This window comes from Cynara cardunculus, assembly GCF_001531365.2.
Source record: "Cynara cardunculus var. scolymus isolate 2C chromosome LG 5, CcrdV1, whole genome shotgun sequence".
Lineage (NCBI taxonomy): Eukaryota > Viridiplantae > Streptophyta > Magnoliopsida > Asterales > Asteraceae > Cynara > Cynara cardunculus.
Window position 1 is genome coordinate 33,627,183 of NC_037532.1, and position 13,422 is coordinate 33,640,604.

A 13,422-nucleotide genomic window follows, 5' to 3' on the forward strand; every position below is an offset into this window, starting at 1 on the left:
TCCCCCTCCTTCGTCGGTTCCATGGTCGCCGTCTTCCCCCTCCTTCGTCGGTTCCATGGTCGCCGTCTTCCCCCTCCTTCGTCGGTTCCATGGTCGCCGTCTTCCCCCTCAGGTCATCGATTTTGTGATTCAGATATAAACCCTAATGATTTTGTGCCTTCAACTTCGAAGCCTCCAAAGTAGTTTGTAGTTTGCTAGATTTGCCCTAATTTTAGTGCTGGTTTTCAGTTTGTAGTTTGCTTGATTTGCCCTAATTTTACTGTTTTACTTATTTTGAGGTTTTGCCCTTGTCAGGGTTAAAATGGTAATTTATTATCATTCAGTGAACATTTACCAAACAACATTATTTCATTTAACACTTAACCATTCTGACCCTCTCAACCATTCTGACCTCTTAACTATTCTGTACTAAATCATTCAGCAACTGCCAAACAGCCCCTAAATAATGCCTTAGATGGGTCTTTTTAGGCTTTAGAAAACACTCTCAACCAACAAATGTTTATATATTCTTATTCTACTATCGGTTATTAACATGGATCATTAAGGGGGGCTTAGCACCACCTAGCTAGACAAATTGAGGGGTTGTTTGATTACCTCTTAATAGTTCAATTAAGAGGCAACCTCTGAATCGTTAAGAGGTGAATCTTGTTTGGCAAAAAAAAAATCTGCCTTTTAATGGTTCTAAAACCCTCTGAATGATTTTGTATCCTGGATCCTCCTTAACCATTAAGAGCCCTAATTTCATTGTACACAATTACCAAACAATTATATTTCATTTTGCACTATATCATGAGAGCCTCTTTATCATTCTGGCCACTTAATAATTCCGCACCAAACCATTCAGCAATTGCCAAACAGCCCCTGAGTGGCTTCAGTTTCAAATTCCAACACTTGTTCTCTATGACTCTGTTGGAAATGACCCCGGTTCAACAAAGATGATCTTAACAGAGTTTTTATATGTGGGCCTGCACTGCTATAATTCGACTACATCTGCTTATGAGTTGGGAGTGTTTGCCTATGAGATTAAAACCGAAACATAACCCTTACCATAAGGGTTCGTTTTTGTAAAAGTTGAATTGTATGGACAAAATCAAAATAAATCTTAAACCACAAGATCGATTTCCATAATTTACTCATCATAACAATATCTAAATGTTTATGGGCTGTTTACCCAAATGATTATCCGATAATTGCTTACATATAGAAGTCAACACTATAATTTATTTTGATAAGTAAGATTTTAGTACATCAAAACGTATTGAATGCAACAATTTACTGGGTAATCGCTTACCTGGGTAAGAGTCGTACTTTTCACTAACCGGATAAAACTCTTCATCATTCTCATCATTTTTATCTGGTAAAATTCTTGACGCTTGTCATGTTCATCCAATAAAAAAATTTATTCAATAAACACTTACCAAATAAGTATTTAGTAAACAACTCATAATTACATCTTTTTTTTACATCTGAAATGTCACGACAAAAGAATTCAAATGCGGCTTCCCTCGGTAAAAATAAGGCTGTGGCTTTTCATTAATGTCCGACACGTGGCAACCAAAGTTCTCGAATTATGACCTCTTAATCTTCTCGCTCGGCCATTTTACCGCCGTTTTCTCGTAAATCTCGTTCTTCCCCTTTCTCCCCTTCAAACCCCTCGTTAGTTTTGGCAGCTCCGGTGGCCGGAGAAACCGATTTACCCTTACAAAGTTCGGATCTTCACCTCACCAATGACGAACATAGAACTACTTCCGATTCTGCAGAAGACGATTTGCCTATCTCCCGATTGACTAATTTTAAAACCTCTCGCCCTAAGTCTGCAAGTCCTGCTCCCATGACATACTCATTGGTATATCTCTTCTCCTTTTCCTTATATGTGCTTACAAGTATGTATACATGTATCTATGAATTTGTATGCTGAAGGATCAATTGAATGATGTTGGATCTGGTTGTGGTTTTGATAGGGCAAACGGAGAAAATCTACGCCGATGAGATATGGCGTTTTCGAAACCATGGAGAAGAAACGTTCGCATTCGAAACCTAAAGTTGTAAGCATTCTCTTGAGTTTTTATTTTGTTTTACAAAGAAAAAGCTACACTTTGGTATCAAAATTTCGATTTTAGAGTTGATATAGATTTGTTGCAATTTGATCTGTGAACATTTTTTAGTTTCTAGTGATCGTTACACAAGTCAATGTAGTTATTCAGCTGTTTACAAAAAAAATTAGAATCCATATTTTGGATTTAGGGTTATTAGTTAATCCTGTGTTGGGTGTCTATTCTGTTTAGATCAGCTTATACCTTTTGCATTTTCCTTGTATACATCGTCTTTTTTGTCCACATAATATGGAGTTTACAGATGTGTAATTTCATTAACAGGTTGTTCATGATCCTTCAAGCAAGTGTTTGAGGTCAGTCTTGCTTGCCTTTATAGTTCTCTTCCCTTTTTATTAAGGAAAAGAGTCTTGAAACTGATGGCCCATAGTTGACATGCAGCTCCCAAAACGAAAGCTCTGCAACTAAATGCTTTAAATTGGCGGCTGGAAATTCGCTTGCCATGATTCGAGCTGAGGAGGTTCAGTCAAGTCTAGGAACCGAACATCCCAGCTGTATAAAGTTAATGGTGAAAGCACATGTTGATATTGGTTACTGGATGGTAATGCTACTATCTTTTCAGCAACCCGCAATTGGTTTTTAGCTATTGAAATTGTATAATATTGCTGTTTCATGGATGCAGGGCTTTCCGCAGCTGTTCGGCAAGTTGTTTTTACCCAAAACAGATACTACAATGGTGATTGAAGATGAAAATGGGGACGTATATCATATCAGATACATTGCTCGCAAGAATGGGCTTAGTGCAGGTTGGAAAAAGTTTGCAGATTGGCATAACTTGCTTGAAGGGGATATTTTGGTCTTCCATTTAGTCGAACCCTGCAAATTTAAGGTGACATGATGCTCTTTTTTCTCTGTGGGTTTTTTTCATGATGAACATGAATAACAACAGTGTTCTTCAGGAGACAGGAGTGGTGGAGACTGCAAAATTGGTTGACCTGAGTTAATATCTTCAACCTGAAAGCCTGAAAGACCACATAGTTCTTTATTTGAAGTCATGAATTCTATCTTCCAATTCATTGTTTGTCGACTTCATCTTCATAAATTTCTTTAGGGACTTAGGGATTGATTTCACTGAACTAACTCATGATGAACAAGCAAAAACATAATTCACGACTGCAAAGAGCAAAGACTCAATTGGTATCGAGAAACTAGTAGGAAAGACCGCATAAACTAAGGTAAGAGTCTGAATCAAATTCATGAGAATGATTTGAATTGGGAGTGCAAGTCTAAAACCACCAAACCATGGAATCAGACTGATCTGAACCAAATCGTTCAGTTCGGTTTGGTTTTGGGATTGCATAGTTTAGTTGGTGTTCATAAATTTTACAATCTGATCTTTGGGTTCAGTTTGTGGTTTCAGGTGTCAAAATGAACGTCTTGGATAGAGTTTAAGGTGTTCAGTTTTATATGAAAATAACTTACTTTCATAGCATTTCAATTTATATATATTAAAGAAAATTATGCATTGCTTGTTTGTAATGTTATTTCAATGGTTTTAAGTTTAACTCGATTTATTTTTTATTTGAATAATCTATCTATAATTAAAAGAGGAATTAAACCATGGAACCAAATTGAACTATAGTTTACATATAATGCCTTTCTGGTTCAGTTTGGTTCTAAAACGTTGGAACTGAGTTGCAGTGGTTTGGATTAATCAATTTGAGGGTCAGGTCCAAGCCAAACTGCTTAGAAAGTACCTAAATGTTCATGAGCAATGCTTGAAGTCTGTAGAAAAAAGTCTCACAACATGGATTTGTCGTAGGGATTTCTCATGCCTGTCATTCTCTCTGAATATGGAGTTACTAAGTGGCTGTTTACTGCTTGCTGACTGCCTCTTACTGGGTAAGGTAGATGCTGTTTACCCACAAAATTGGAAGGGGTTTCCTTCTGACTTGGTTAGTGCTTACCCAGACACTTAGGGTGCGTTTGGTGCACAGACAAGACAGGACAGGACGGGACGGGACAGGACAGGACAGGACAGCTGTTCAGTGTTTGGTAAGACAGGACAGGACAGAACTGGTTAAAATGACCAATTTACCCCCAGTGAGTTGTTTAGTGTTTTTTCACTACGAAATGCATTCTTGTAACACTGGTCCTACTACCACTACAACCCTAATAAGTACTTCAATTAATTAAGTTTCATAACTAACTAAGTTTTTCATCAATTCCTATTTTATCTAGTTTCATAAGCTATATTTCACACATCATCTGTGCATACAAACCAAGAAAACAGGATTCAAATGGAAGATGCACATCAGAATGTATGATATACAAAAGGGTATTTTGCTGCACATCAGATTCACTGGTCCTACTACCACTACAACCCTAATAAGTACTCCAAATGAAAACATTGTAAATCAAAGAAACCTACCAATGGCAACCAACAGCATCTACTTCTATCACTAAATTGTACATGGTATTGGTGCATACAGGGGCATAACCAACCTAAAGTAAGTTCTGTAGGAAGGCAGAAAAACCTAGGGCATAACCAACYATACGGTTCYTTATTTTTTGACCATGGTAAGCTTATAACAAAAATTTCAAACSCAAAGTGGTAAAATGTTGAACAGATTGGATATGGAGAGGAGAAAAACCTCGATTGGATATGGAGAGGAGAGAATCGTTAGTCGATTGGAACAGATTTGAAGAGATGAACGCCGATCGAAACTCGCAGACGTGGTCGCCGTCGATGTTCCTGGTCGCCGTCGTGGTCCTGGTCGCCGTCGTGGTCCTGGTCGCCGTCGATGGTCCTGGTCACCGTCGATGGTCTGGTCGCCGTCGATGGTCTGGTCGCTGTCGATGAGGAAGCAATGGAGGAGGAGCGATGGAGTCTGTCTTAGGTTTTGTGAAGAAGCCGGGTAAAAGGGAGAAGGGTAATGAGGGAAATAAGTTTGAGTTCCACTTAGTTCCAGGGTATTAGGTAGAACTCGCGTGTCCCATTCTTATTCCACTTAGTTCCACTTAGTTCCACTTAGAAACACACCAAACATGGGACAAGTGTGTCCTGTTCTGTCCTGTCCCACCCTGTTCCACATACCAAACGCACCCTTAGGGGCCGTTTATTTAATACTTACTTGGTAAGTGCTTACCGGATAAATTTCCTTATCGGATGAACATGAGAAGGGCCAAGAATCTTACCGGGTAAGAGCAATGAGAATGATGGAGAGTCTTACCCGGTAAGTGAGGATGACGACTCTTATCCAGGTAAGCGCTTACCTAGTAAATTGTTGCATTCGATATGTTTTGATGTACTAAAATCTTGCGCATCAAAAGAAATCATAGTGTTGACTCCTATCGGTAAGCGCTTACCGGGTATGCAATTGGGTAAACGACCCCTTAGTAAGCAACCACTTTCGGTCGACGCTTACCCAGACCAAACCTCTTACCCAGACTGCATTCTTACTCTGTCAGAGCTTGGCCCAATTTGTGTCGGTAAACAGCCCTTACGATAACTTAGCAAACTTGACTTTTTGTAGGTTTATATATGCATAATATCAGTTTAATAATTTGTAGGTTTATATATGCATAATATCAATTTTATAATTTGTAGGTTTATATAATAAGAGCAAATTATCTGAATGAAGTGGATGGTGCTCTTAGCCTCTTGAATCTTGAGGCGCACACAGAAACGGATGCGCCATCTTCAACAACGCAAAGCAAGCGTCCAAAGTCCCTTCCTTTAATCGTGGTCCAAAAGAAGCACAAACTCTCAACTCCACGATCACAGATGAGCAACCACCCTATAGACCACTCAGGAAACGATAGCGAAGAGGTCAGGTCAGAAGTTCTGGAAGGTTCTAGACCCTCTAAACCGGACCTTTCATTTCAAGAACTCAAAACATTTGAAGACTTCCGGATCATGGTCAAGGGGACGTGCATTGACTCCGAGCTTCCAGATGATGTCAGAATGAATTACTACAAACTCTGCAATAGTAGGAAGGAGATCCTCCATGATTCTCTTCCTGAAGGCTTGTACTACAAGCTGGTAGCCGGCATGATTGGCGAAACCGTCAACATTGCCAATGAGATCAAGAACTTGAAGATCACAACAACCAAGGAAGAATTGGAAGTATGGGATAATTCCCTGAAATCTTTTAATCTTATGGGAATGAAAGTTGGATTTTTATGCGATAGAATCCATATGCTTGCAAGAATCGCGTTTGAATCAGAAGGTCGGGTGGATATCGAGCGGTACACGAAAGCAAAAAATGAACAGAAAGGGTTCAAAGACGAGATAGAGAAAGTGACAGAAAGGCTCGCGGAACTGAACGAGAGTCATCGAAAGATGGAAGGGATTGTGGATGGTTTGAAACAGAAGGTTGGCAAGCATGAGATGAAGTTTCAGAAAGAGGTTGATGCACCCTGGTAGCATACAGCTTTTGAGGTATGTTTATTTATGTTCACTATCTTTATATGGGCTGGATCTTTTGAATCTAGAAGAAGTTTTTATAGTCATTTATGTATATATAACCTTAAATCAGATTTTAATCAAATCCATGATCTCGCCATTAAAATATAGAAAATATTCATCTTCTTTGACATCATGGGAGAAATCTAAAGCAGATCTTCCTTTGGAAAAGGAAGTAAAACATAACGAAGTTAACCACAAGGGTGGTGCCTGATTGGTTTGAGTTTGACTCCAAAGTCAAAAGTACCAGGAGGTCCCAGGTTTAAATCCAAGGAGGAATAAAAATCCCCTTGTGGCCATGGAGGTTCAAATGCGGTGGCTTCGAGCTATCTACAAAGCATGTGGTCGTCCTGGGATTAGTCGACTCGCATAGCAGGCCGGATATCTAGGTTGATAAAAAAAAAAACAGAATGAAGTTGGTTGGAGCAGCCAAAGCAGGAACAAGCAGATTGAAGGTGGTTGGGGATTGCATTCCTAGCCCCATTTGCCATGTCTACTATTGTTTTGTAAGTTTTATGATTTACAATTGATTGTTGTTTCAGTTCCTGTGGTTTACAATTTATTGTTGTTTTGGTCTCTTGTATTACATGGACAAAAGTAACAATAAATTGTAAATCATGGATACAAAAATTGCAATTCTTAAACCACTAGAATGAAAATTGAAGTTATCAATAAACCACAGGTCTCTTGTACTTACAATTAGGGGTGCTCAAAAACCCGATCAATCCGATCCAACCCAACGTGAAATAACTCAACTTGAAACAACTCGATGTCTAATCGAGTTGTAAACCGTAGGTATTGGGTTACTATTATTTGAACCCAACCCAACCCGATGAACCTGATATCTATTTATTTCTTGGATTTAATATGATTGTTGAATTTCTATTAATATACAAACTAGACAATTAAACTATCACGTACGCTATTCATATACACATCTTTTCACTCATTCGTATATATGTTCAGTAACTATAAACATATATGCGTAAATTGAGAAAATTAACTGGATGTGATATACGTAATTGAGAAAATTAACTGGATGTGATATACGTAAGAAATATGGATAAGTTGTATCAAATGATTGATGATGAAAAAAATATGAGTAGAGAATTAACATATTCAATGTTAGAAGAATATTTTAATGTACCAAAGTATCAACCCGACCAACCCGGCTAACCCGACCAACCCGTACGGTTTGGATCGGGTTGGGTTGCACTTTCGTTTTGGTTGGGTTAAGATTTTTCAAACCGCAAGCATTGTGTTGGGTTGTTTAAATGTCTTCAACCCGATCAACCCAACCTATGAGCATCCATACTTGCAATCATTTTATATGATATTTAATCGGCTATTATTGAAAATTTATAGGGGTTAGGGTTAGGCACACTTTATTCCATTGTAGCGTCGAATTTCTTTATGCTTTACCTATTTTATTAAAAAAAATTAATCTATAATCGAGTTTTAGGGCAAATTTTTGTATTAATTCATGAACAAAAGTGAATTATTTTCCACTAATTAAATAACAATAGTTTACTCTATTAATTATTAACTAGAAGGGTACTCGTGCAATGCAGCGAGATACATCTTGATTTTAATATTTTATTTTATTTTTTATCTCAGTCGATGTTATAATATGGTCTTACGGGATTTTGAAAAAACGATGATGTTTTTATTTTTGAATAAAATATAAATTTGAAGATATCATAAAATTTTGACAAAAATATATTGATATTAGTATCAAATTAACTATTTAAAATTCCTCATTTGTTGTATAACTTTTTAATTCAAATTTTTAATTATAATTTAATTTAGATTTAATAACGAAGTAATTTATATTTGATTTAATAATACAATTTTCTTATAAAGATAATAATTAGTTATTTTGTTAGAACTCGATAATTATCTTAATCATATTTTAGATTTTTTATATTTTAATTTAAAATGAGATGTTTATCCTCTATTTGATTATGTTTATACGTAGTTAGTTACACGAATTCAAACATGGTAGCTTTAATAAGTTGTACTTATGCATAATTTACTTGGAAATCTTGAATTTTAAGTAATATGTATCAATAAACAATACTTTATGCATAAAAAATGGTTTTTAAGAGTTTTTGTTAAATGGTTTATAATATAGTATAGATATCGTCTTTATTCTGTTAAGAAATTGAAGGTTTTTGTGACTGTTTAGAATGCGGCTAGTTGTAACTGTTAATAACGGATTATAGTAAGTAGTAACGGTCAATACTTGAGATTCCCGATAATGGAGTGTTTGCAAGAATTCCAGAATAATTCTACATTTGGAAATATGACACGTCTAGTAACGATCAAATATTTTACGTTTGATATAGAAAAAGATATCATAACCATGACTTATTTTTTATGGAGAAAAATCAATAATTTGTTTGTGTAAAATCAGATGCAAACATTTTGCAAAATTGGCTTGATTTTCATAAAATTTTCATTGCCGAAACTCATCTCAATAATTGTTTAACAGATGGAACATAGTAATAACCTTTTGGATACCTTTTAGACTTTCGATGCTATTTGGATGATGTCAGTGAGTTTGTTTGTGGAAAGATTGATATTTTTGATAGATGATAGATAGCTGATAGAAGTTCTTGTTTCATATTAATCTTCAAAGTTAACCTATACATACATAAATTAATTATTAAAAACATAATAAAAGTTTAGAAAAATTAATTTAAAAATGAGTTGAATTTCACCAACAAAATATATATATATATATATATATATATATATATATATTAAAGAAGAAACCACATGCAATGACATGACCTCTTCTCAAAACAAGAAAATAATTTATCTTTTTTCTTTTTTTCTCAAGCTTTTCCTACTTTAATATTTGTTTTTTATGTTTCATATTTACATTTAAGATCCTTTAATTAGGTTGTTTCAACCTATTCATGTTCCCTCTAATAAATATTCTTTTAACTCTCATTATTTCTCTCTATTTGGTTATAATTTTTCATTTTCTCTTCATGATACACCTCTATAATAATCTCTCAATTCTTCATCTCTATTCATGTATAATTTTGTGGTATATCTCTATGATAACCTCTCTATTAATCTCTGAATTCTTCCTCTCTATTCATGTATAATTTTGTGGGACACCTTTATGATAATCTCTCAATTCTTCCTCTCTATTCAATTATAAATTTGTGGATGTGATTTGCATTTTTGTTGATTTGAGGTGTCATTCAGTAAGACAAATCATAATATGAGTTTTTGCTTATGTAAATATAATATTTCTTTTTTTAGTCGTAGATATTCACATTAAAGTTAGAATTATGTAGGCATGTGGAGTTTTTGTGTGTGGATAAAGTGACATATGAATCTTGAAGAAATAGTGTAACATTGGATAGAAAAAAACCCTCTCAATTCTTCCTCTCTATTCAGTTTTTGAGGTGGTTTGTACTTTTGTTTGTTTGAGACGTTATTCAATAAGAGAAATATAATATGGGTTTTTGTTAATGTAAGTATAATATTTTCGTCTTTTAATTAGAGATATTCACACTAAAATTGGAATTATACAAACATATGAATCTCTCTATTAATCTYTCAATTCTTTCTTTCTATYCAGTTATAATTTTGTGGGGGTGATTTGCATTTTTATTGATTTGAGACGTCATTCAATAAGACTAATCATAGTATGAGTTTTTGCTTATGTAAGTATAATATTTCGTCTTTTAGTCGGAGAATTCACACTAAAGTTGAAATTATGTAGGCATATGATTTTTTTTTTGTGTGGATAAAGTGGCATATGAATCTTTGATGAAATAAGTTAACATTGTTTAGCATAATAATCTCTTTTAATCTCCCAATTCTTCTTATTTATTTCAGTTTTTGTGGATGTGTTCTGTTTTTTTGTTGATTTGAGGTGTCATTCATGAAAACAAATATGATATGAGTTTTTGTTTTTGTTGATGTTGATTAGTCTATTGTGATTTTTTTTCCCTTTCTTAGCATTGAGCTTGTAAATTATTTTCTAATATTTTTAATTTTTAAAGAAGAAACCAAACATAATGAGGTGTTATCATCTAAACATTAGAAACCCATTTTTTTTCTTAGATTTTTGATTTTTTAAAATATTTGATATATGTAAAAGACTTTTTCATCCCTATATTTAATATATGAAATTCAATATAATACATATATTTTATTTTACATAATTTTATTAAAACCTCTATTTTCAGGATTTTTTTTATAAATAAACCAAACTATGAACTGTCTAAAACAAATCTAAAAAGCTTGAACAAGTCAAATGAAAAAATAACAAATCAATCAGACTCTTATATATCTAGAATGGTCATAATAGCTATTATTTTCATTTTATGCAATCGCATGTAGGAAAAAGTGGTTTCGATGATGTTCTTGACCAATGTTGCAAATGAGTATATCATGAACTAATATAAGCAAATTGCAAAAATATTCAACAATTATATCAATGTAAATAACAACACAATTATTGCTTGGTGAATATAAATATTTTATGAGAATATATGTAGAAGATAAATTGATATATATTATGGTAAAATAATTTTCTTAATACACCTCATGATTATAATCAATATTTTCACATAATTTTTTTTATGATTTTGAACCAATCACAAAGTTTGATATAATAAAAGAATGATATATAAAACTTAATAATTATAATTATATATATATATATATATATAATATATGTATATAATATTAAAAGAACAACAAATAATGATAAGTTAGATTCATATATCAAAGGTAATGTTGATTTTTATTAGTTTAATATCTAAATGTGATCATCAACTCATTTAACTAATTTCAATAAATTTTTAAAAAATTTATCGTCATCGTGCAACGCACGATATCAAACACCAGTAATAGTATAAAATTTAAAAATCCGACTAACACGATTACATATTTTTGCATCTATGTTTTTTAGATGAGTAAAGTATAAAAATGAGGTCTTCATTTGAAGACTCGTAAAACTGTGATAACTTTGAGAATCGGTACATCATGTGCTATTTCATATGATTTTTTCATCTACGACTTGGATTCATTATACTGATTAACATATATTTATTTCACAATGTTAACATTTTTTATGTGCTTTTGAAACATAAATTACAAATAGAAAAAATTCACATTGTCAACCGAATACGTATGAAACAAAAACATTGTGAAACAAATATATATTAATCAATATATTAAACTTTTTCTTTAGATAAAATAATACTTCATGATAATAATTCTTACAGTTATCATAATATATAATGTTTTTAAATTATTAATTCTTCAACCACAAGGGTGGTGCCTTATTGGTTTGAGTTTGAATCCAAAGATCAAAAGTAGCAGGAGGTCTCAGATTCAAATCCAAGGAGGAATAAAAATCTCGTGGTCACAGAGGTTCAAATGCGGTGACTTTGGGCTAATGACAAAGCAGGTGGTCGCCCTGGGATTAGTCGGCTCGCATAGCAGGTTGAATATCCAGGTTAATAATTTTTATTTATTAATTCTTCTATAAAAAAAATACAATTAAACCAATATTTATATTAATTTTCTTTTTTTATATGACAAGCAAAGTTGGGGACAAGGAATATAATTTTTATTTTCAATAAAGTAATTGGAATATAAAGAATTTCAACATTTTCTTTATATCATAAAATAACATAATATTCGGGGTTTTTTATAAATTGTCTTATGCAATAACCGAGCGTACGTCAACTTTAATGATAATGTTTAAATAACTCTTCGACAAAGAAAAACACAGTATCTAAATCTGTATTAATTTGATGCTCGAGATTAACATGATCACAGATCTCTCCCCTTTTGATAAAGTGCATCAACTGTGATTTCGTAAAAGTAGATAACAATCAGTAGTTGTTGTATTAACAAGAAAAACAATACAAGGTTAACCTTTGCAAATCATTACAAATATCGCGATATACTAATAAGAGTAAATCAGATATCTCTTGATTACAGATATTATATATTTAATAAAAGAGCATTGTTGTGTTTTTTCAAATATCTTTCTAAAAATCACTGGAATACATGCTTGACAAAAGCTACATATCATGAGATTTTGCCAAAATATATCAATTAGAGGATTTCTAAACGAATTTTAAAAAAGCTGTATGCTTTTTTTTAATAGAAACAGGTAAAATACAGCAAACCATTTTCCCATTACATATGAAATTAGTAAGAAAATAAACCATATTCATCACTCGGAAGCGTATATTTTGAAATGCAAATGCTTTTGTGCGAACTTCACAAGCTTCTCCATTTCAGTGGCGTTGTCGATGGCTCCACTACGATTGGAATCAACTGATGCCATGGCCTTTTGGGCCTTCCATCTCCCAAACCAGATCTTGAGACCATGAAGCGCCTCTTTCAATTCTTCTTGGCTGATACGACCATCATGGTTGTCATCATAAGTGCGTAGCCATGCTCTGAATTCGTCAACAGTCATTGATCTGTTAGGCTCCAACCGTATGCACCGCATGATCGCCATTTCTCTCGAGACTACAACAACTCAACTTCAGGTAAAGAATAAAGAAGGCACTGTAATTGATATTACCCTAAGGAGAAAGAATATATATAATGGCTAAAGAATGGGAATACGTAATGGAGACCACATAACTTTATTTCGACTGAATTTGGCATGTGGAATAATATCTCTTACGCTTTTGAAATTGGGATCCAAGTATTATTATAATACAATATAATACTTAAATAACTGATGGATGTTGAGTCAGAAGTACTGTTTCAAAGGTTTTCCACTAAAATTTTAGAAACATCTTCTTAAATGACCAGTTTTCATAAAAAAGATGTGCGCTTACAAAATCATTATTTTAATGTTAAAAAAATCATTTAATAAAGTAAATAGTTGTATTTTATTACGCG

At 33.5% G+C, this 13,422-nt stretch overlaps 1 protein-coding gene across 1 annotated transcript; it reads left to right on the top strand.

Moving 5' to 3' along the window:
- Positions 1–1,608: 1,608 nt before the first annotated feature.
- LOC112512036 (B3 domain-containing protein Os01g0234100-like) lies at positions 1,609–6,614 on the top strand. Its single transcript, XM_025117824.1, has 6 exons — positions 1,609–1,846; positions 1,962–2,045; positions 2,376–2,407; positions 2,493–2,652; positions 2,734–2,940; positions 5,662–6,614. The coding sequence occupies exons 1-6, from the start codon at positions 1,832–1,834 to the stop codon at positions 6,478–6,480; spliced, it is 1,317 nt and encodes a 438-aa protein (XP_024973592.1). The 5' UTR covers positions 1,609–1,831; the 3' UTR covers positions 6,481–6,614.
- The last annotated feature ends 6,808 nt before the right edge of the window (positions 6,615–13,422 follow it).